The sequence below is a fragment of the Mercenaria mercenaria genome, chromosome 3, assembly GCF_021730395.1.
Source record: "Mercenaria mercenaria strain notata chromosome 3, MADL_Memer_1, whole genome shotgun sequence".
Classification (NCBI taxonomy): domain Eukaryota; kingdom Metazoa; phylum Mollusca; class Bivalvia; order Venerida; family Veneridae; genus Mercenaria; species Mercenaria mercenaria.
The window spans coordinates 76,413,551-76,434,957 of NC_069363.1; the positions used below are offsets into that span (position 1 = coordinate 76,413,551).

Consider the following 21,407-nt stretch of genomic DNA (forward strand, 5'->3'; position numbering starts at 1 on the left):
GGAAATTAATGCTGAAAAGGTTATAAATACAGCGTTCGTCTTCAGTTGACGGCTTTCCATCCGTGAGTACGGACATATGGTTAAAATTTACGTTAGATCCGCAAGGTTACATTTTCCGTAAGTCACGGAATCCGTAAGTGAATAAAATCCGTCAGTTAATAACAGTATGTATAAAATCTATACAAGAAACAGTACAAGTGCAGATTGTATACGATTTCCGTAAGTTACGGAATCCGTAAGTTAATAAAACCGTCAGACAGTAGAGTCTACATCCGATCATAGTTACAAGTAACAATTCACAAGACCAGCACTGGAGAAGCATACTACCAATGAACGTTAACAACATTCACCCCTCCAAAGAACTATTACAAAAGCAACGCAATTACAAATTATTTTGGTTGTTTTGTTTCAACATCATTTATAAATATAACATACCATTTCAGTATCAATTAAAAGTTATAAAATGTTAAAGGGCTTTTATTGCTATTTTCTACTTGTGGTATTTTACCGTTTCGGCCATTTCGGCAATTAATACAGGAACTTAGTCGATGCCATCCCGTACCTTGTACCGTAAAATACACGCCTATGTATAGCTTACAATACCATGTACCTGGGTGAAAAAAAGAAATGTTCTGTTCTGCTCTGTTCATTATATCAAGTAGCTTTAAGATGTTAATTAAAAGCTTTATCGTCTTTCGTTTCAATTATGACGTGCACCAGAAAAGAGTACACGCAGATATTTTTATCTTTCCAGAGTTTTAACTTCGCTCTGATTTTTAGTTATGATTACTTTCAAAGACAAAAACGTCGATTTGAGTCGCATAAATGTTTAACTTGTCTTCTAAGTGATGAAAAACATCGGTGCGAAAGTTTTTTCCCGACCAAGTAAATGCGATACCTGAGCAGAGCGCAACTTGATCCAGAAATGAATCCCGTTTACTAGATCCGCCGATCAGGACAATATAAATCCAGCGACAGTCCTTCATAAATCCAAATTATTTTAAATCCAATTTTGACTTCTCCTGATATTGGCCGATTTCAGAAGTCGTATAGCTTTTGGCCGAGTTGAATAACCCATCTAATTAAAGGAAACTGATGTTGGTAATCCTGTATTTGACGAGTTATAGTACCGACTTTTTATCGAATAACTTCGGTAGTTTGTGTAATATTTCAACAAAGATCCTACTGTTAATTAATGTCCTGTATTAAAGCAAACGGAGTCGTCTTGCGGTAAGACGATGTGATGAAATCCCTGGGTGCATCCCTTCCATCACGCTTGCAATATCCTTTAAAGAATTTCACCAGCTTTCTCTCTGAGGAATCGCCCATGCGAATTTAAATACACTTAGACCAAGAGCGTGCGCGCGCACACACAAACCACTTTTAAAATTGATTTGGAAGAACAATAGAGTATACTGTTTACTAAATGAATTCATTCTCCATTAATGTAAGATAGTACAGGAGATTCTGCTACAGCATAGTGCCAGGTAGGAGGGCGACACACACACGCACGCACGCACGCACTCCCACAGTACTGCAATCTGATGTATTGAGAATGAGTTTAATGTGCTGGCTCATGAGTATAAAGTATACTGTATTGTTCTTCCAGATCATTTTAAGTTTCAGTCATACATATATATCTGCTGCTAACCGTATTTTTGAACACCTTTGTAACAAATAAATTGAATTTATAAAATTTAAAAATTTGACTTATATTCACTTATTGTTCCTGTTATGCATGAAAGGTAGAATATTTTCTAGAGGTAAAACGATATGAGTTCCTTTAATTTCAGAGAAATCAGTTATGATTGCTGGATGGTATCTGTTGGAAAACAAGTAGATTTACCTCGACTTGGTATCACTGTTACACTGGAGTCCAGTGCAGCGCTCAGTTCTAAACCGATCGTATTTATACACCGAAGCCCAGCCGATTCTGCTCATCTTGACATTCCATTAACTGGTTTGGAAGAGATTTTAAGGTGAGATATTTATAATTGTTACGTTTATTTTCATGTTTTCATATATACACAGATCAGACTTTAGTTATGTTTTTTTTTCCAGTTTAGGAAAGTATGCCGCAAATTTCACCTATAAACATGTTAGATGAATAATTCCTCTCATATCTGTAATAATTATGTCATAGCATATTATGATAATCTCAAATTTAGGGCATCGCGATTCGATACAATATCGGTGGAATATCAAAATCCTACAACGATAAATTGATAAAACACGACAAGTATGACACATATATTCAATAAAATCTATGATAACCCACGAGAAGCACCAAATCGAGATGGTAGAAATCGGCCATCGTACAAAAACAAAACTGGGGGAAAATGATATTAAAAGAAGGGGGAAAAGTCGAAAAACATAGTTTTGTACATGCATACTTACTGTTTCACTTAACAAATATTACATCAATATTTCTGAAAGAAGAGAAAAAGATGTAATTAATTTGAGATTTGAATTTCGTGAAATCAAGGTATGAACAGTGGTATGAATTTTTTCTTTCATCTTTACAGTGATGTGTATGAGCTGCGTGTGCTATGTTTGGAGTCGGAGTGTACATTGATGATTGAGATACCGCTTGATGGATATCCTGGAAGTTTTGAAAGTTACCTGAAAACTACAGAAAATGAAGAGTTCAAAGAATACACGACATCAGAAGAGAATGGGGTTTGTATGTCACATATACAGTATATAAGCGGCATTATTTTATATATGTCGTAATATTGACAATGGGAGCTACTTATGATTTTTTTTTTATAAATTTCATCTTTGTATAAAATAGCCACTTGTATGCATTGCCTCATTCAAACAATTATAGAAATAAAGTATATTCACAAGACAAGCATTTGCACGCTCAGCATTTGCACGCTCATTCAAGCTGCATACACCCAGCATATGCTGCAAACTTTTTTTTCACAAAACCAGCTATTTGCTATTTGTAACGGTAAGATTGGATGATAGATGACAGTGCTTGGCGAATCTATCAGTTTGTTAAAAGTAAAAATGTACATCAATTTAAGGCAGTACACTAACGACCAAAAACATTTTTGGCATAGAGGATTTTAAAACTGTTTATGGCGTTTCAACCACTCACTTACCCTAATTAAAACAAGATAAGTGTCAGTTAAACATCTCATTACTCAAAAACTATCGATTTTTTCTAAAATTAAACCCAACACTAACGTCCACTAATAATGCTCTCTTGTGCGATTACAGGTGCCAACGTTTGTCACAAAGGTACCGATCAGTCGTGGAACCGTTAAGAAATTCGCAGTACTGGCTCGTCCTAGAGTCTACAAGCACAAAATAGGATCAGACGGCGGTACAATCATGTCAGATCTAAACCGAAAGATAAGACTTGAAGTTCCAGAAAACACATTCGAAGACCTTGTTGATATAAATATGCAGGTAATGTTTGCGCTGTACTATACATAGTCTTTTGTTTTTATTTGGCATATTAAATCGTGATATTTAGAGTTTCTGACAAAGACTGATCTTGCAAATATATTGATACAAAATGTCTAGAAAAATTGTTGCTGTCAATTAGTGATTTCTTTCAAAGATGAATTATTGCTAGGTTACGAGCAAATTACATAGGATAGGAAAGTTGGTTTCGCTAAGCGAGAGATGTGGTAAAAGTTCGTTCAAGGAGTGGGGTGCAAATAAATGTACAGACAAAAGAGTGTGACAGTATTAGTTATATTATAATATTTCGTCTTTTTAAATACAAAAACAAATATCACATATTTATAAAATTTATTTTGTAATATGTATACCTTGCTAAATATCCTTATTTATTGATAATACAATGTAATATGCTGAATCAGGTAGTTGAGACGAGAGATATGGACAGGAAACCAGACCGCATATTCGCTGCAGATATAATAAATCTAAACAGCGAGAGGCAGCCTCTAGACAGAATAAAACTTCAGATCCCGCTCCATAGTGAATCAGATGATGGTGATGATATTGTTGTCTTTGTTGTAAACAGAGAGGACGAAATAGATGACGAGAGAAGATGGATGGAGTTGGAATCATCTGCCAGACATCAGAATGATTGCATTACCTTTTGGGTCAAACATTTTTGCATGTATGTATTTGTTTCAAAGTCTCTTCAAGAACCACTCAACTATTTAATCATTTATCACTTTCTCAGATGAAACAAAAAATTGCTAGGATCAAGATGAATTTAGTACGGTCCTTTCTACAAACGGTCTATACTTCCAACGCTTACGCAGTCGTGTAGTTAAATCACATTTAATGAAAATTACTTTTGATGTTGCTTAAATAGATTACAGTTGTATGTAATTCATTTAAATAACTTCAGTTTTATTCAATTTATCTTACAATTTATCTTATTCAATGGTTTGTAAATTCCAGTTATGTACCTGTACGTATTGCAAGAAATTCGAGTCTCACTATAGACGCTGCAAAAAGGATGGCCAAAGAGCGAATCAAGAGCGCATTGCATAGAGAAACCTCAGTACTTTTCTTTTATGCGCTATTTCCGAAGAAAGACTCATACCTTGTCATATTTGAATGCACTACACCCGGAAGATTTCAAAGGAGGAGAGAATTCTGGGAAAACGAGGGGTTCTTTCTCCATTCAGAGGTTAAACATTCGGGACATTTTGAGGCACGGCCAAATCAGTCATTTTTCTTTGATGTCACCGGCAACATGAAATATGTTGGAAGTAACAGCAGAAAGCTGAAACTTACATTCAATCCAAGATCGTACAAGTTCCAATCCTTTTATCTGACCAGAATCAACAAAAACCTGCCTCAAATTGGAGAATTTCAAGTATTTACAAGTTTGCCTAACATCGAAGCCAAGACAGGGAATCAAGAAGTGTTGGTTACAAGTCTGCCAATTGATATTCCGCAAACTACCTCGTGCGTGATTGCATAATTAGTACACTCGTTTGAACTACCAGGAGGCAAACGCGTACACCAAAGAAGTATTTGATTTCAATATTTAACACAGGCACCAAAGAAGTACTTGTTTCAACATTTCTGGTAGATATTTTGCAAAATGATGTGTTTGTGATTTCGTAACTGATGAACTCGCTATCATGGCCAACGCGATTAAAAACATGCAAACCAAGTGATATTCTGTAAACTAGCATGAGTTTGATCACATAAATAAGGAATCAGTTAATCTGACTACGAAGCTAACCTTTGGAACCAAACACAACAAGGTTACGAGTTCCTTCGTGTATGCTAAATAATGAACTTTTACGCACTTGTTTCGCGTATGAAGCTAAACAAACATTATGAGATGTTATGAAGCGTAGAAGTCCTGTCAAACGATGTTGTTTGTGTTGGTTTTCTTACTAATACGAATGATTTTGATTTGTTTTCAAAATAATAAAAGAATGGTATATGTATTTGCACCATTTACTTTCTATATTTCCAAATCAAAACAAATTTCCAATCGTTCAAAATATTTTGAAAAGTATGATTTTCTACGAATGTTCACAAGGTTACCTCGGTTAACCAACCTAAAAATATTGCAAGTCAAGTATGTTCATGCGTGGTGTGGTTCGGACAGTACGAAATCAAATCTATCTATTGCAAGCAGACCACTGCTCAAATTTTCTACTGTGTCCTTGTCAATAGCTATATCAATAACATCATGACACGTTTATTAAGTGTTAAGATGTTATCTTTAAATTCGTCGCTGGTTTCATCACTAGATAAACTTTAAATTTCTTGTTCCTTGTTTATGATGTAATCTTTACATGGATGAATTAGTGGGAAGTCTCGGTATACTCGTTGACAAGTTACGAAATCAAGGTCTTTTCAAAATGTAGTGGGTTTTTTTTTGTAAATTTTGTGCATTTTAACATCTATATCTACTAGATTTTAGGTGCAATGTTATTTAAGTTATCTAAGTTATGTATTAGGCGTTGCATGTTTTAAAAGAAATAACTCGCAATCGATCAAGACGTGATTAAAACAAGTACAAAACATTAGCTTTTATTAAGCATGTCGATGAATTTGGACAGGAATGTTTGATTTATACATAAGCTGATCATTGGACACAGTTGAACAAGCAGTTATTTGATGATCATATCTATGAAACTTTATTTATTTAAAATTAAGTTATACATAATTGTCGACTAATGAAGTTTAACATTATTACGGGTTATATACTCGTGTAGCTCAATACAAAAGGTAAATGCGTCGTCAACTTTTAAAGATTTCATGAAGCGAGTCCGGACTTTTTTACATCACCACATTTCGTTAGTTCAACCGCGGCGGAGTGTATAATAAAATGATGGGAAAATTTGGATGGATGGGATAATAATGGTGTATATATTTTTCCACTTCGGTACCTCTTAAAGATACCATGTGTCGATCTTTTTCATCAGGCGTATTGTGTCGGGTCATTCTATTGTAAGGTAGATATTATCGTATACTAATCGGTTGTTACTGCGAGATTTCGTATAAAAAGGCACACATACGGACGACTGGATAATACGTTATGTAAATACATTAGTTAATATAGAGGTTACTCTATTATAATACGTCGAAGTTTATTAAAAATAAGACATTCAGTGACAGTGGCTAGTTTTCTTTAATGTAACGTTAACATTAAACAAGTGGGTTTTAACGATATTTTACAGTTGTATTAAACTTTAACAAAAGGTATACTATATTGAAGACAACGTTTAATTATTCCATCGGAAATGTTTATACAAATATTTTATAAAGGATATCATGGGGATTTAACTCGTAAGGTATTAATTTTGGGTGTATTAATTTAGAGTTCAGTTAATCGTGACGTCTTTCAAAGTTAGAAGTCAACTGCTTATACTAATGGTGTAAAGGATGAAATAAATATATTCTTAACGAAACATGATATATGTTAAACAAAATATGTGGGGAACGTCGACAATGATACTGCGGTTTTTGACAACACGGGTGTAAGAATGCAAGAATTCGTTCCACGCCATTGGATGAGAAAAACACAACTGAGAGGCTGAGCTATTAACAGTAAGTGTTCTTTGGTTTCATTTAATCATACGTTTTTAGTAGAATAAAATATTTATTTCTTAATATTATATCTTAATAACATTTATATAGGTTGTAACAACGATATTATTAAAGCGGTAAAAAGATATCATAAATTCCAAATATCCTAACCACGCACACATACTTGCTAAATATCATCTCGCAGTCCTTGCAAACAACCATGACATGTACAAAGATACTGCATTGTTAAAACAATCACTTTTCTGAAAAAAGTTTGTTTGTCATATAGTAGCTTTTCAATATTTTTACGGTTGAGGAAAATCCTGTGTGTCCCTTGGGGTATTGTGAATAACAGCAAGCACTTTGGTAGAACTACAAACTTGCCGCACCCAACTTGGTTGTGGAAAGTTTTTGCTCTTTGAAAGGTCTGTCTTTACGGGGCTGGGTACTCTTTCATGTCTTCTACCACTTTGGCTGACTGACAGTATTGCAGTCCTGCACAGGCATGGATATAACCTATGCTGTGTTGGTGCCCCGTAAAACCCAAATAAATAAATAAATGCACAGGCATGGAACGCAATGCGTTGTGTACTTTTAGTGGCCTTTCTGTCTTTTAGCTCCCACTAGGTTCTCGTCAAAGGATTGGCACCTTCGATTTGAACTTTCGGTCTGAAGTATTTAGTTATATCTTGATGAAAAAACAAAACAATTTGCCTAACGATCATTTTAATGTGCTGAAAATAAATATATTTGGCCTTAGTTCGATTTAACCCTTATCTTGCTAAATTTCTATAATGAACTTGTCCATCTTTCAATTTGGACAGTACCATTAACTGTTGAAAGGGGTGCTTACCAAAAAGATACTGACTGAATGGCGAACAGTGCAGACCATACACGGATGTGCAGGCTGATCTTTATCTGCAGTGGTCGCAAAGGCAGAACCACTTGCCGCCAGCATGCTGAGGGTTAATTCAGAAGACACTTGCTAACCTAGTCATATCATTGAAGCATACTGTTGATAAAAGATGAAAAAAACACTTGAGGTGCATTTTATTCTTTTTCTGTCATTTCATAAAATAACCACGTATGTAAGCGTATGGAAAATACGAAATTTTGCAACCTTTAGGCCACACCAAATTGATGTCTTGTTCTTCGGATTTTTTTCAAAACTTTTGGGGCGAGCGAGCGAAAAAATATTAAAATATTTTTTTTTTCAAATCATCATTTATTGATGCGAGCGAAGAGCGATGAAATAAAAAAGTAAATAATCGTTTGTGTCACATATAAATACATTTATTACTGGATATGTCATTGTGTTCCTCAGTGTAAAAGGCACATGTGGCAGTTAGTGTCTGAGTGTTTGTCCCATACATACTTTCAATGGGTCTTCTTTATTAGACTAAGTATACTTAAGTGGACATGAGAAATTGCCAGGAGTTTCATGTTTGATAATTATCTTTTAAATTAGGGTACCTGGCCAGAACTTAAGTCAAACTAATTTGACTCGATCCTCGGAAATATTGAGATAATCTTTTCATATGCGCAATATCTCCTCTCGGTTAGGTTGCCAGACACAAATATAAAACAACCATTAATGTGACCGTCAAATTATTCGGACTAGTTTGAATTTTTTATCACGTGTTTGCATTTGCAGGGGACTTCAGCCATTATACATTGAAAAGTTTGTTTTGAACATAATTACTAACAATTGTGGTATTACTTACTTTTTTCTTCTCTGACCCTCAATACTTCAAAGGTAAAGACCCTCAAATTATACTTCAAAGAAAAAAATGTTTTTACATGTTGATACTCACTTTTGCTCTTCCATTTCGCCATTTCTTTCCTTTTTATCAATTGTGGTATTTTTCTGGCAGTCCCACATGAATTTTCTCGTTGTCCAATTATAATATACAGACAACAAATCTCGTACATGTGATACGCCAGATTTTTCAACATCCGGACAGCGTTGTTAGTGAACGTCATTTTTCGTAGTTTTACGTGATTATTCCGTATGTTGAGCTTTAGCTTCTACTCAGCTCCAATTCATTTACAATACTTGTTATCACTACAACTTATTCTAAAGACTATTATCTGTTAACTTGTATATTTTTCCTATCTAATATTACACAATTTCATTTATGCATGCCGCCATTTCAGGCTGAACACCACTAAATCCAGCTGTTCTTTATTTCATATAAAATCCACTCACTTCATAACGGTGTTTCGACATTTTCTAGCATATCAGATTTTCAGACACTTATATTCCCATAAAGAACTAGATCGCTACTTTAGAAAAACAAAAAGAAAAGGGGGTGTTAACTTTTATATAAGAAAACTACAGTTCGTTAAATACAACCCGCTGAATTTACTACTTTTCGCTTCTTTCAATTTCTCTTTTCGTGACATTAAATTCTTACGCCGCCATTTTTACCTAGCATGCGATAGGAACATGCCGATTTCATTAGAATGCAAAGTGATACATACTGAAACGCGGTAGGGTAAAAGTAAGCACGTTGCTGCCGAGAAAATGCACTAGGAAAGGAAAAAAGATTAGTACTATTTATATTTGGACTACTTGTGACTAGACCTGCGGAGGCTTACATTCTATTTGGTAGTGATCAGCCTATAAGAGAAATATTTTGTTTGATTTTTCCATGAATTTGCATTCATTCTCAAGGTACACCTATTTCACAATGATTCTGCTTTGTTTTGGTGCAAAATATTGAGAAAATATAGAGAAATGACAATTCATTACAGGTCACCCCCATCCCCAAAAATATGCAGAATTTAGCCCTGTGCAAGCAATATTTCAATTAATTTTACCTTATTCGTGGAATTTACATTTAACATCCATTTAATCGTTACGATGTTTGTCATTTTCATTCAGAAACATGCTAATTTCAATATTATTTAGACAACTGAAGAGCTAAAATGCGAGAAAAGATACTTACTAGGTCCTAAAACGAACCAAAATAGTGCCACCTGGTCGAAAATTCGATCTAAATTCCAAAAACACAAGAAATTTAAGCGTTTTCAGCCATTTGTTACCGTTTTACATCATAAAGAATAGATTAATGGCATTTCCATTCATTTTCGAGGGTTTCAGAAAATAACATGTATTGCCCCTTATAGGCTGAACACACTAATCAGCTGTTCTTTATTTCATAAATCCACTCACTTCATAACGGTGTTTCGACATTTCTGCATATCAGATTTTCAGACACTTATATCCCATAAAGAACTAGATCCTACTTTAGAAAAACAAAAAGAAAAGGGGGTTTAACTTTTATATAAGAAAATCAAGTTCGTTAAATACAACCCGCTGAATTTACACTTTTCCTTCTTCAATTTTCGTTTCGTGACATTAAATTTACGCGCCATTTTTACTAGCATGCGATAGAACATGCCGATTTCATTAGATGCAAAGTGATACATACTGAAACGCGGTAGGTAAAAGTAAGCACGTTGCTGCCGAGAATGCCTAGGAAAGGAAAAAAGATAGTAATTTATATTTGGACTACTTGTGACTAGACTGCGAGCTACATCTATTTGGTAGTGATCCTATACATGCGTCTGCTCACTTAGATCAAACAAAACACTACATACAGTCAACTTGTATTGACAGTAGCAATATGGACGGTTCGGCGGTTAAAGAAATAAATTACTGATTTTTATTCGTTTTGTCAAAAAAAGATCGGCGCTCCGTTACAGAAAATTAAAAAGCTGGCCTAAATTACAGCTATGTGCGTTAAACTTCGGAATTCCACCTTTTTTCCGTTCCCACTGATTTCGACCCAGCGCAAAAAATACGCCAGGTGCGGGCGGTCAAAAAAAAATTTAAAAATTTTTTTTTTCATTTCTCGTCAAATTTGTGCGGGAAATCCGACGAACAGGTAATCTATTTGGTGTGGCCTTACGTCCAATTAAAAAACAAAATTAGGTATATGTTTTTTATGTACTGATTTTGTTCTTGCATGAAAACGTACGCGATGTTATTTCATAATTAAAGGGGCGTAGCCAGACCATAGTTGAATATACGCCCAATGGATATGCACATAAGGCCATTACACTGAAATTTATATTTCATAGTTATAAAAGCATTGCATAAAAGGTGTTTGTATTTTCATGCAAATACTGACTGTAAAATGAGCGGGAAAAAAACAACGTTTAATAAAACGATGCAATATCTTTGTCACGTCTTGCGTTCTGTTCAGAAAATTAGACCCCAATTACAACTTCCCACATCAGAAATCATTTATAAACACTGTTGTAAAACTATGTGCGGTCTAAAACGGGCTTGTAACAACCGAATTCAATTTAAATGCAAATCTGTGAATTCATAACCGAAGTACAAGACCATTGAAAAATATGTAATTGCGTAGATTTTCTTCATAGCTTTGCCTAATCATTTGATTTAAAGGTCCAATACTAAGGAAAGTGAACATTTTAATTTCTTTTAAAAAGCACAGAAACTATTTCATTTTATTGGAAAATGAAAGTTGGTATGTAGAAATTCGAAATAAATCGCAGTATATGTACAATTATTTTTCTATGAAGTATGAAGAAAGTTAAAAAGACCTGGGGGGTCATTCTGTCAATTCATTGAAATTTCAACATAATACACATACATTTCTTTGAGTTCCAAAGACCTTCTGTAAATTTTGACCTGCCAATCTTTATTATTTAGTGTCTTGCAGAAGTCTATGCACTGGCTATGAAAAAAATTGCCATCTCACTTTCCCTTAGTAATGGACCTTTAAAGTATTTCTTCTGGTAATTGGGTGTTTTTTATCCTGTCACTTGCAGTATTTTCGACCCGATATCAGGGTGCCGTATATCTTTCTTGATATACCGTCAGTTGATCATGTGACCAGTGATATACGGTCAGTTGATCATGTGACCTTATGATCGATATTGTTGTCATAAGAAATTTTGCAACGAAACCATCATCATTGTGTTGGAAATGTCCGAACTAAGAAAATGAGTGGTCAAATAATGAGTTTTTATTCAAAAACGAAGAAGTTATTGCGATTTTGCCGGTAATCACGTCATTATATAAGTGACGTCATTACGAATATGACGTCATTAAAGCGGTTGTCGCACACTTATTTTTGTAAAATAAATTGCCAAATATCGGAAAATGAAGTAATGACAAGATAAATAGAATAATAGGGTAGTGCCTAAGATGGAGAAAGTTTATCTGGCTCGGCTCCGGACGTTATCAGGTTCGCCTTCGGCTCACCCGATAACCTCCTCCACCTCGCCAGATAAACTTTCTCATCTACGGCACTAACCTATTATTCTCTATGTAGCTTTTTTAAGTCAAGAAGTTTAATAAGGGCGAGCAAGGTAAAAGACTAAATCAAGCAGGTCAGAAAAATGTTCGAATTCATAGAAGAGCACACTGCTAGTGTGTGTGCGCGATGCGCGGGAGGAGGTGCGGGGGGGGGGGGGCGGCGGCGGCGGGGGGCGGCGATGGTCATGTAACTTATCCTAGAAGTTGTGATGCGATGGTTTTAATGAATGATTATGGTATTGCGATGGTCTAGTATTTGATGTGTTGCCATGACCTTGTTATTTATACGTGCTGCGATGATCTAACGACTGAGTTGCTACGACAGTCTAATATCTGAAGTGCTGCGATAGTCGAGTGATTGAGGTGCTTCTGGACCTGAAAGCTCTGGGTTCGAAATTCAGTAGCCCGTTCACATCTAGTACCTTCTCAAATAAGACTACGAAGTGATTGAAATAAGCTTCTATTTTTCTTCGCAATCGGTGTAAAATAGATTACTGTAAACTAAACAAAAATGGCTGTTTCAAAAACATAGTGACGATAATAAAGAAAACATTTTACAGTAGTAATAAGTAATAATTGTATTTTTGATATTCGGTAATAATTTTTTTTCTTTCTGCATTTTCTTGCGATAAGATTGTAGTTTGTTTTTGGCGCCAAACCAGATTCATGCCGTTTATTACACCTGACGACCCTGTAAGTGCATAATAAAAAAAATCAGTTCAAACTTCCATGTTGACACAATTTGAATGATAAATACATCAAAAGGAACACCATCTATTAACATTGTATTGTCGCGCGTCAACACGTGTGCGAACATTTATGGTTATAATTTGCATACGCATTTTGAACATGTTTCGTTTCCAACTTATCAGTTATGTAATACGTAAAAAGGTTTTAGTTCTCCAGAATACAAAGGGCAATAGCTAACTGGTAATTATTTAAGAACCCCTATTGCCAGTGATTCTAAACCATTTGTAAAGATACCCATCAAAATTGACAACCGAACCCGATTTAAAGTGAGAAGTGACAGTCTTTTTGTTTTTGTTGTTATTGTTTATTTTTTGGGGGCAGGGGTGGGGGTGGGGGTGAGGGCGTGGTTGTTGGATAGTGTTATTAAAACCATACATGGTATTTGTTTGCTTGTTTAATTTGGCAACTAGTACTAGCAAATGTCTCAGTATTTCAACCAGGTATGTTCTCAAAACTTAAAAATCACATATGGATTTATTCCAAATTGAGTACACGCTTGATTTGGAGGCACCGTGATAATTGAGCCGCACTATGAGAAAACCAACACAGAGTGTTTGCGACCAGCTGGATCCAGACCAGCCTGCGCATCCGCCCAGTCTGGTCAGGATCCATGCTGTTCGCTTTTAAAGCCTATTGCAATTAGAGAAACTGTTAGCGAACAGTATGGATCCTTACCAGACTGCTCGGATGCGCAGGCTGGTCTGGATCCATGCTGGTCGCATCGCACTATGTTGGTTTTCTCATGGTGTGGCTCATATTATCCTTATTCGCTGTTCTTCTAAACGGCTATGATTTTACTAAAAAGCTTTTAAGTGCGCCAGATTAATAAATCTAGCGATAACTTAATTGCAAGTCAATTCATCGAGTAATCATAAAGTCTACAAGGGGCTGTTATACTATAGCGTTTAATATCTTTGATATATCACATTAACCTTGTGGAGATCACATTAACAAATTCATTATTTCCTTTCTTACAGTTTGACAATATGATGGCATTGAACACTGATTTAATACTTGGCAGTTTTAAGTCTGTGCAGATACGTATCTAGTTTTTAAGTCTTACGAGCAGGTGGTATTAAAATGCTGTTTAAATAAAACTGATTTGGATATCATTTGAAGTGTAGAATTTTCTTGTTTGGGATATTTGATTATTGTACATGTGGTAATGATTTATTCAACCTTATATACATGTTTGCATTTTTTTACGATGTTCACTGAGAACATGTATTTAAGTTGTTCGTAAATTTGTTTTTAAAAAAAATTATACTTAAAGATCAAAATCTCACCCTGACTGGTATTCATGAAGTTCATAAAACTTCCTAATATCATGTGTTTACAAATTTAATATTCAAAAAAAAGTGTGTTCACAAAAGCATGAAAATTATGTATTTTGAGTATCTCGATCCTTCCCTTATTGAAATTTTAATTCTGAGTTTAACCTGTGTTACGTGTGTTTTACAGCATAAAATGCGACTAAACTAAGATTTTTCTTTAGTTCAGTTCATCTTGTACAGTGTATATAATAGATAAAGCTGCGTATTGTAAAACGTGAAGAAAATATGATATGGAAATAGCTGAAACTCAATTTATTTAAAATGTTTAAACTGAATTTTCGATGCGGAAGTTGAGAAGAAGCTTCATGTCGGTATATAAGGACATAATATGGCTGAATTTAACATTCAAACAATACAAAACAATTTGAATTGTCACATAACAATTGTGGATATAAAGATACCTAGTGAACCTACATTATTGTACATGTACAAACAATAGGTTAAATGGAATAAACAAAAAATAGTACAAAACAATACATTTTAACTCATAAGACTGTTTAAAGTAACTCATGTGGAAACGGACATTACAAATTTATACAGTGCCACCAACGTTTCGGAAACCATGATTAAATTCGGAAGTTTTGTTTAAAGGATTACTTTCTATATTTAGAATCCGACGGCGCATGATGGGAAAGCCATGGAAGAAGAAAGAGCGCCCTCAGGCGGAGGTTTCCAGTGATTACAAATGGAGTTCCCAGAGTTATACTCTGAAACAAATTCTCAAAAACTTCAAACTTCCAGTAGTTGTTCAGTGTAACGAGGAAACAAATGCAGAACATTTACAGGTAAGTTAGTATTAAAAAAAAACGTACATAATTATTTTTTCTAATTTCAGAGCTTTTTTTTTTATAGATTTTTCGTAATTTATATATGTATAGTCTTCGGAAGCTTTATTGAATATTTATGTTCTTGATAACTTAAGCATTAGTTGAGAATAACTGACATTGATGATCGCATTTCCTATGACTGGAATCCGTATCTTTCTACTTAAAAGTAACATATCTGTTATTTTGAAGAGAAAAAAAATGTAGTCAGAAAAGGTGTATTCTTTATTTCTAGTTTGACTGCAGTATCAATATTTTCAGTAATTGAATGCTTTCTTTATGACCCAATTGATGTACCTTGGACAGTAGTATTAAACTTCGGTGACAGGCCAATACCACTTCTGCCAGCCCAATACTAGGCCATTATGAAATCTTTAAAAGTATGTGTATCTACGGCTATCATATGACGACAATTCCTGTACATGGTCGTTAAAGTTATCAACACCACCACCTATGAAACGTTCTATTTAATGCATATATTCGGTACAGTCTCTGGTGCATGTATACAATACAGCTTATGAATGCAAATATACGGTACAGCTTCTGAAACTTGATATTAAAGGCATATATACGGTACAGCCTCTGAAACGTAACATTTAATGCAAATATACGGTACAGCCTCTGTAACTTAATATTAAAGGCAAATATACGGTTCAGCCTCTGGTGCCTCTTTACAAAGTCAGATACCTCCTTTCTTACTTTAGATGGTACCCAAGTTGTTGTTTGTTTGTTCTTTGCATGGAATAAGGTTTATAATTAGATACAAAATATGTGTACGCGGGTAGAGTGTTTCTATATATTTAGAAGTAACGATGTTTTCATGATCAGAACAAAGAAGTATAAAATACGGTGATAATTAATTTACCGATGAATAATTGCTTTCGCATGCAAATTGGTGCGGGGAGAAGGTGTCACTTCCGGTAAACGAGTAGTCACGGGATGTTGGCGAGATTTGCTCTATACGCCTTTCAAGTTGCCGATCTATTTTTTTTTTTTTATAGCTCTTTGATCAGAAGGATCATACATATCGCAAGTCTGATACGTGATACCATCTCCCATGTACATCAACTGGATTAGAACAAGTTCAAATAATTGTCACTTTCAGACTCGAAGGCAAGAACATACCTCCATTTTCTAAATGTAAAATAAGTAAGTTTAATAAGGAAGCCATCATGATGCATGACTATAGATAGGACTTCCTTCATGCTAAAATATATTGAAACATTTCATAACATTAATTTATTCATTGTCATGCTAAATAAATGTGAACTATATCAGCTAGATATGATCATTTAGTATCCGTCTGTTTTATTTGTTTTATTTTTTCAGAACTTTTTCTTTGATCTTCGACAGCCAGTTCTTTTACACAGCAAACGTTCGAGCCGGAAGGTGTTTTCGCGATGTGTGCGCAAAGGACAAGGTGGAACTATTAAGGAACTACTTCCGGAAGTCGTCATCCCAGAAGACTATGCAGGTAAAGCAAATAGAGCTACATTTCGTTATCTTTCGTTTTATGTATCAAAGTAAAAATAGATTGTGTTTTAAAGATGGTGTTTTGCTAAAGTATCCATTGTAAAAGCAAATCTTATGATAAGCACTTTGATATTTAGACGAATTTCGTGGAATTCATAACATATGAGCCGTGCCATGAGAAAACCAACATAGTGGGTTTGCGACCAGCATGGATCCAGACCAGCCTGCGCATCCGCGCAGTCTGGTCAGGATCCATGCTGTTCGCTTTTAAAGCCTACTGCAATTAGAGAAACCGTTAGCAAACAGCATGGATCCTGACCAGACTGCGTGGATGCGCAGGCTGGTCTGGATCCATGCTGGTCGCAAACCCACTATGTTGGTTTTCTCATGGCGCGGCTCATATCACACATTTATTCGAACAGAAGAAACAGACCGCGGTCCGCATATTTAATGTAGTAACTATCATTTAGTAGTGCATAGACTGATTGTATTTAGGCCGGAGGCTGGGTTCGAATCCGTTTTGTCAAGCTAACATCATTTTCAAACAACATTCAGCCACAACACCCGAGTGTTATCCGTCTCGTTCACTTATATAAGATATGGGCGAAATATCATCTTGAACATGGTCGTTTACATCACCGACCGATCATGATGTTATGATTAAAGGCAATATCTTTTTCAGTCAAACAACTTTTATTTCTCTTTATGAATAAATTAAACAAACCATCTTTCCACCGTTCATTAAAATTCTGTCAAAAACCGCATCATTTCTGATTTCCCTATTGAAAACAAGATATAAAAATGTATACGCTACATAAATCTTTTTCAACACAGATCACGGTAAATTCAATTTTACAAATATAGGGTGAACGGGTAATTTCATATGTAATTATTTCAATGGCATTTTTATAATGTGATGAATAAATAAATATTATTTTCAAATAATACGTGTAACTTATTTGGTCCGAAACGAACAAAATAGACAGAGTAACCTGTAGAGTTCAACACCAGTATAAAGATGTGGAAGTTGCAGAGATTTCTGTTACGGATTTTTTCATGCCAAGAAACTGGTCTAGAAAAAAGAAAATATTTGGGGTTTTTCTCAGGGATACTTAGTTACCGTTATTAAAATGTCATGACTACTTGTTACTGAAATGTTATTGATGTTATTAAAAGGGGATGTACTGTATAACCGGTATGAAAACATTTAGTCACTTTCAACCTAAAAAAACGAGGCAAATGAGTTATATTTTTTACAGAAAAGGCAAAGGGATCTACTGTGTACTGCCCAACAATAACTGGGAGGAGATAATATTTATTACCATGAGACTGATATTACTGATTCTACTTTTCAGGATGGTTTAAAATCAGTAAGGGTCTAGAGTTTAACAAACCTTCATCACATCGAACAGTTGATTCCATCACGCGGACAAACACGGACTTCTTTCTCTGTACAACAGAATTTAACGCTATTGTTGTTACGGAAAACCCCGAAGGTGACACCGAAAATCATGGAAGCTTTTCGCGTCCTGTCGTAGAAGGGGAAGTGTTACGAAAAATCGGTGTGCAGAAACTAAACCAGTTAATGCTTCCGGAAGCTCAACGGTCACTCGATAGAGACAACAGGTATTTGCTATGCATTGACGAGAGAGATTGTGAACTGTACGTACCTGTTTCACAAACCGGACTATTTTATGAAGTTTCTGATGGAAACTTTAACAAGAATGACAACTGTGTGGTCCAAATTTCAGATATACTAGACGAAATGGTTGAAATGCCTATATATGTCAGACATATTCTCGGAGATCCGCCACCGATATCCAAATTCTATTCGCCATGTTTAAAACTCGTGCGTGTAAAAGAAGAGGAAACAGTTATGGGCTCAACTTTAGATTCTGAAGACGATGCTCTACCTCTTGAGGTACAAACTCATTCGCCAATTAAATTTGAAATCGCTTTAAACACACCGATGCTACAGTCGTGTACAGAATATACAGAAGCTGTTGATATGTGTAATAGCGTAGCACAAAACTATGTGACAGATATGAAGCTTGCCGTTACATTTAAAGTTCCGGCAAAAGAGGAGAATGACACAGATGAAGCACTTGCTCAAGCAAATCCTTCGTTTGTACCAGACGAAAATGAAAGTCAATTGTCTGTATCGAACTCGCAAAGAACATCAACTTCAGTTGGACGTGGAAGTGAACTTGGTGAGGTAGATGCAAATTCTGAATTTAATATAAAGTGGGACCCGGATAAGAATATAATAAGTCAGTCTCCAAACAAATTAACTGATATGCCTGAACCTGATTGTATAAGTATTGACAGCGTAGATGATGAACAGGCAGAGAAGCTTAATTCTATGCTTGGTGGATCCTTTTTTGATACGCAACACCACACGCATAAAAAATCAGAACATATGATGCAAACTTCTAGCAGTTTAGCAGAATCTTGGAATCAAAGACAATATTCAGACGGTGATACAAATGGAACATTAAAGGCTAAGTCAGATGAGAATAGATTGCCTAATGTTTATGTAAATTCTGAAATAACTCCATTTGTAGATGTGGTGGAGGAAGTTACTGATTTTTCAATGTACTCTACGACAAATACAGAAAGTGGTCCAAGTACCTCTACCGCAATAATCCGACCCCCTAGTCCATTTTCAGACGAAACACGGTCCATACCGAGTTCTATTACTGTATCTTCCTGTTCTAAGATTCACTCGTCGTCTTCCACGATAGATAGTAGCAGAAGTCAGGTTGATTTAAGTGATCATTTCCCAAGTATTCATTCTAGTGCAACCAGTTTAAGTACAGACAACAATGGAGTACTAAAGCCGATTCATGGCGGATTTATATTCACCGGTGATGTCTATATGAGTCCAGATTTGACGAGTAGTCATGGCAGTGTAGACAGATCATTTAGTAGTAACGAAAGCGTCGATGGCAGTTGGCAAAATTGGAAAGAGAATAAATTTAAGGTTATAAGAAGTAAAGACATACCTCGAAATAATGGAAGCAATCTTGGTGGCAGAATGGTTGACCAAGCCAACATTTTCAAGACCAGATCAATGTCCGAGGATCTTATGCAGTTCGAAGAACCTAGCAGAACTTCTTCTTCAAACAGTATTATGACATGCAAGGTAGCAGACGAAATGGTCTCGAGTTGTAACGACTTGAGACTGTCGTTAGAAGAAATAACAAGAAATGCGCGGGAAAATCACACAGAAAATTCATGGCGGCAGTTTTGTTTAGAACGCTCAAGTTCACTTCCGGTCAGGACTAAAGTTACTTCCGGAAAACATATGACTCAAATAGATGAACATTCCCAAAGTTGGGAACAGATAAGTCCAAGACGAAATGAAAATGCGTCCAATGAAAGTACGCCACGAAATCAACCAGTGAAAGCCATACGTACGCTCAATCAGTTGAATACTAACTTTAGCGATTCCTTTGGGGACAAAGACCAGCTAATTTCAGATACAAGTTTCGAAGACAGTGCTCAGTATTCACATCGGAGTATAGAAAGCCTTGATCACGAAGCAAACACTTCTTTTGCACTTTCGGAGTCGTCTGATATGTCAGTTACAGACGGACCTGAATCTATTTTGGCGGCAATTGCCGAAATGGACATGTACCTTGATGGTCTAAGTACAGATAGCAGATCCAGCATAAGAAGTGATATTGCACAGAAGATAAAAATAAGCAATGAAATAAAGAGAAAACAGCTTGGGGAATGGAATGATATTGTAGAAGTGATATAATAAATAGGTACAGGTAGCCATTGAAACACGTAATTGATATGAAAGAGTAGGCACGTATGTAGTAAGTGCAGGCGTCTATTGAAATATATTTGTGTTAAAATAAAATAAGAGCAGGCATCCATTGAAACATGAAGGCAACTTTACGCTACAATGACTAATCTTAATATATCAAGAAAAAAACATTGTATTTTTGCTTCATCTATAATCTGTTCCATTACTTAATAAGTCTACGCCAACTCTGGTGTGTTTGTTTTGTTAAAAGTTGTTTAATTGACTGTGTAACTTTTATTCAAAAGATTGTACCAAACGGCCACAATTTTGAATCAAAGTATTTTATCATATTGTATGTTTCTTTATTTTTCCTGTTCTCGTGAAAGTTTTGTGCCCCGATATGTGATTTTATGAGAGCTACACTTCTCTACAATATTCCGCAGTAATTTAAGTTTTTTTAAACTTTGTTAAGTTACTCCTGATCTTTCGGTAATACAAAAAATGTCTGTTTTGGTTAGTTCGTGAGGTTAACCAATCGGCTACCATCCTCAGTTACTTGAACTTTGGTCTGTTACCAATTTTAGTTCTTGATTGGTGCGGTCCTTAACTGAAGAAGCTCTTGTATTCGAATGGCATTCAGGTCAGCTGTTTTGTGTCAGCTTGTCCAATGTCACGACGTCAAGTCACTTGCTCTTCCTGGTATATGTATATTTCATTACGCACAAGAGATGCAATACAAACTAAACGGATCACTTTATAACGAAACTCATTAACAAAAATAGTGAAACCACGCTTTTAAAGTCGTTTTACCACATGCCACACTTTTTGTAATTTTCAATTGTGCAATAAAATTTTGACATTAACGTTTGTCTGCTGGCAGCAAGTGATTTTTGCCTCTGTGACCAGTGCCTTCACCTTCGTTCAGGCTAATCATGTTCTGCACTGTTCGCTACTCAGCCAGAAATCTGAGCGAACACCCCTTC

The 21,407-nt window shown here is 35.5% G+C and overlaps 2 protein-coding genes across 5 annotated transcripts in view; both read left to right on the top strand.

Moving 5' to 3' along the window:
- Positions 1-5,399, top strand: part of LOC123524333 (serine/threonine-protein phosphatase 6 regulatory ankyrin repeat subunit B-like) — a 107,479-nt gene extending 102,080 nt beyond the window's left edge. For all 3 annotated transcript variants that reach the window (XM_045302444.2, XM_045302442.2, XM_045302445.2), the window contains 5 exons: positions 1,794-1,979; positions 2,526-2,679; positions 3,229-3,420; positions 3,840-4,102; positions 4,393-5,399. In XM_045302444.2, coding sequence (XP_045158379.2) covers positions 1,794-1,979; positions 2,526-2,679; positions 3,229-3,420; positions 3,840-4,102; positions 4,393-4,921 — 1,324 coding nt within the window. In that variant the 3' untranslated portion in view covers positions 4,922-5,399. The remainder of the gene's footprint in view (positions 1-1,793; positions 1,980-2,525; positions 2,680-3,228; positions 3,421-3,839; positions 4,103-4,392) is intronic.
- A 512-nt stretch (positions 5,400-5,911) lies between these two features.
- Positions 5,912-20,774, top strand: LOC123524335 (uncharacterized). Of its 2 annotated transcripts, none has more exons than XM_045302453.2 (4): positions 5,912-7,011; positions 14,981-15,155; positions 16,524-16,668; positions 18,023-20,774. In XM_045302453.2, the coding sequence occupies exons 2-4, from the start codon at positions 14,994-14,996 to the stop codon at positions 20,431-20,433; spliced, it is 2,718 nt and encodes a 905-aa protein (XP_045158388.2). In that variant the 5' UTR covers positions 5,912-7,011; positions 14,981-14,993; the 3' UTR covers positions 20,434-20,774. The 2 variants fall into 2 exon arrangements, with proteins under 2 accessions (XP_045158388.2, XP_053394939.1); XM_053538964.1 differs by lacking the exon at positions 5,912-7,011 and adding an exon at positions 13,815-14,198.
- The last annotated feature ends 633 nt before the right edge of the window (positions 20,775-21,407 follow it).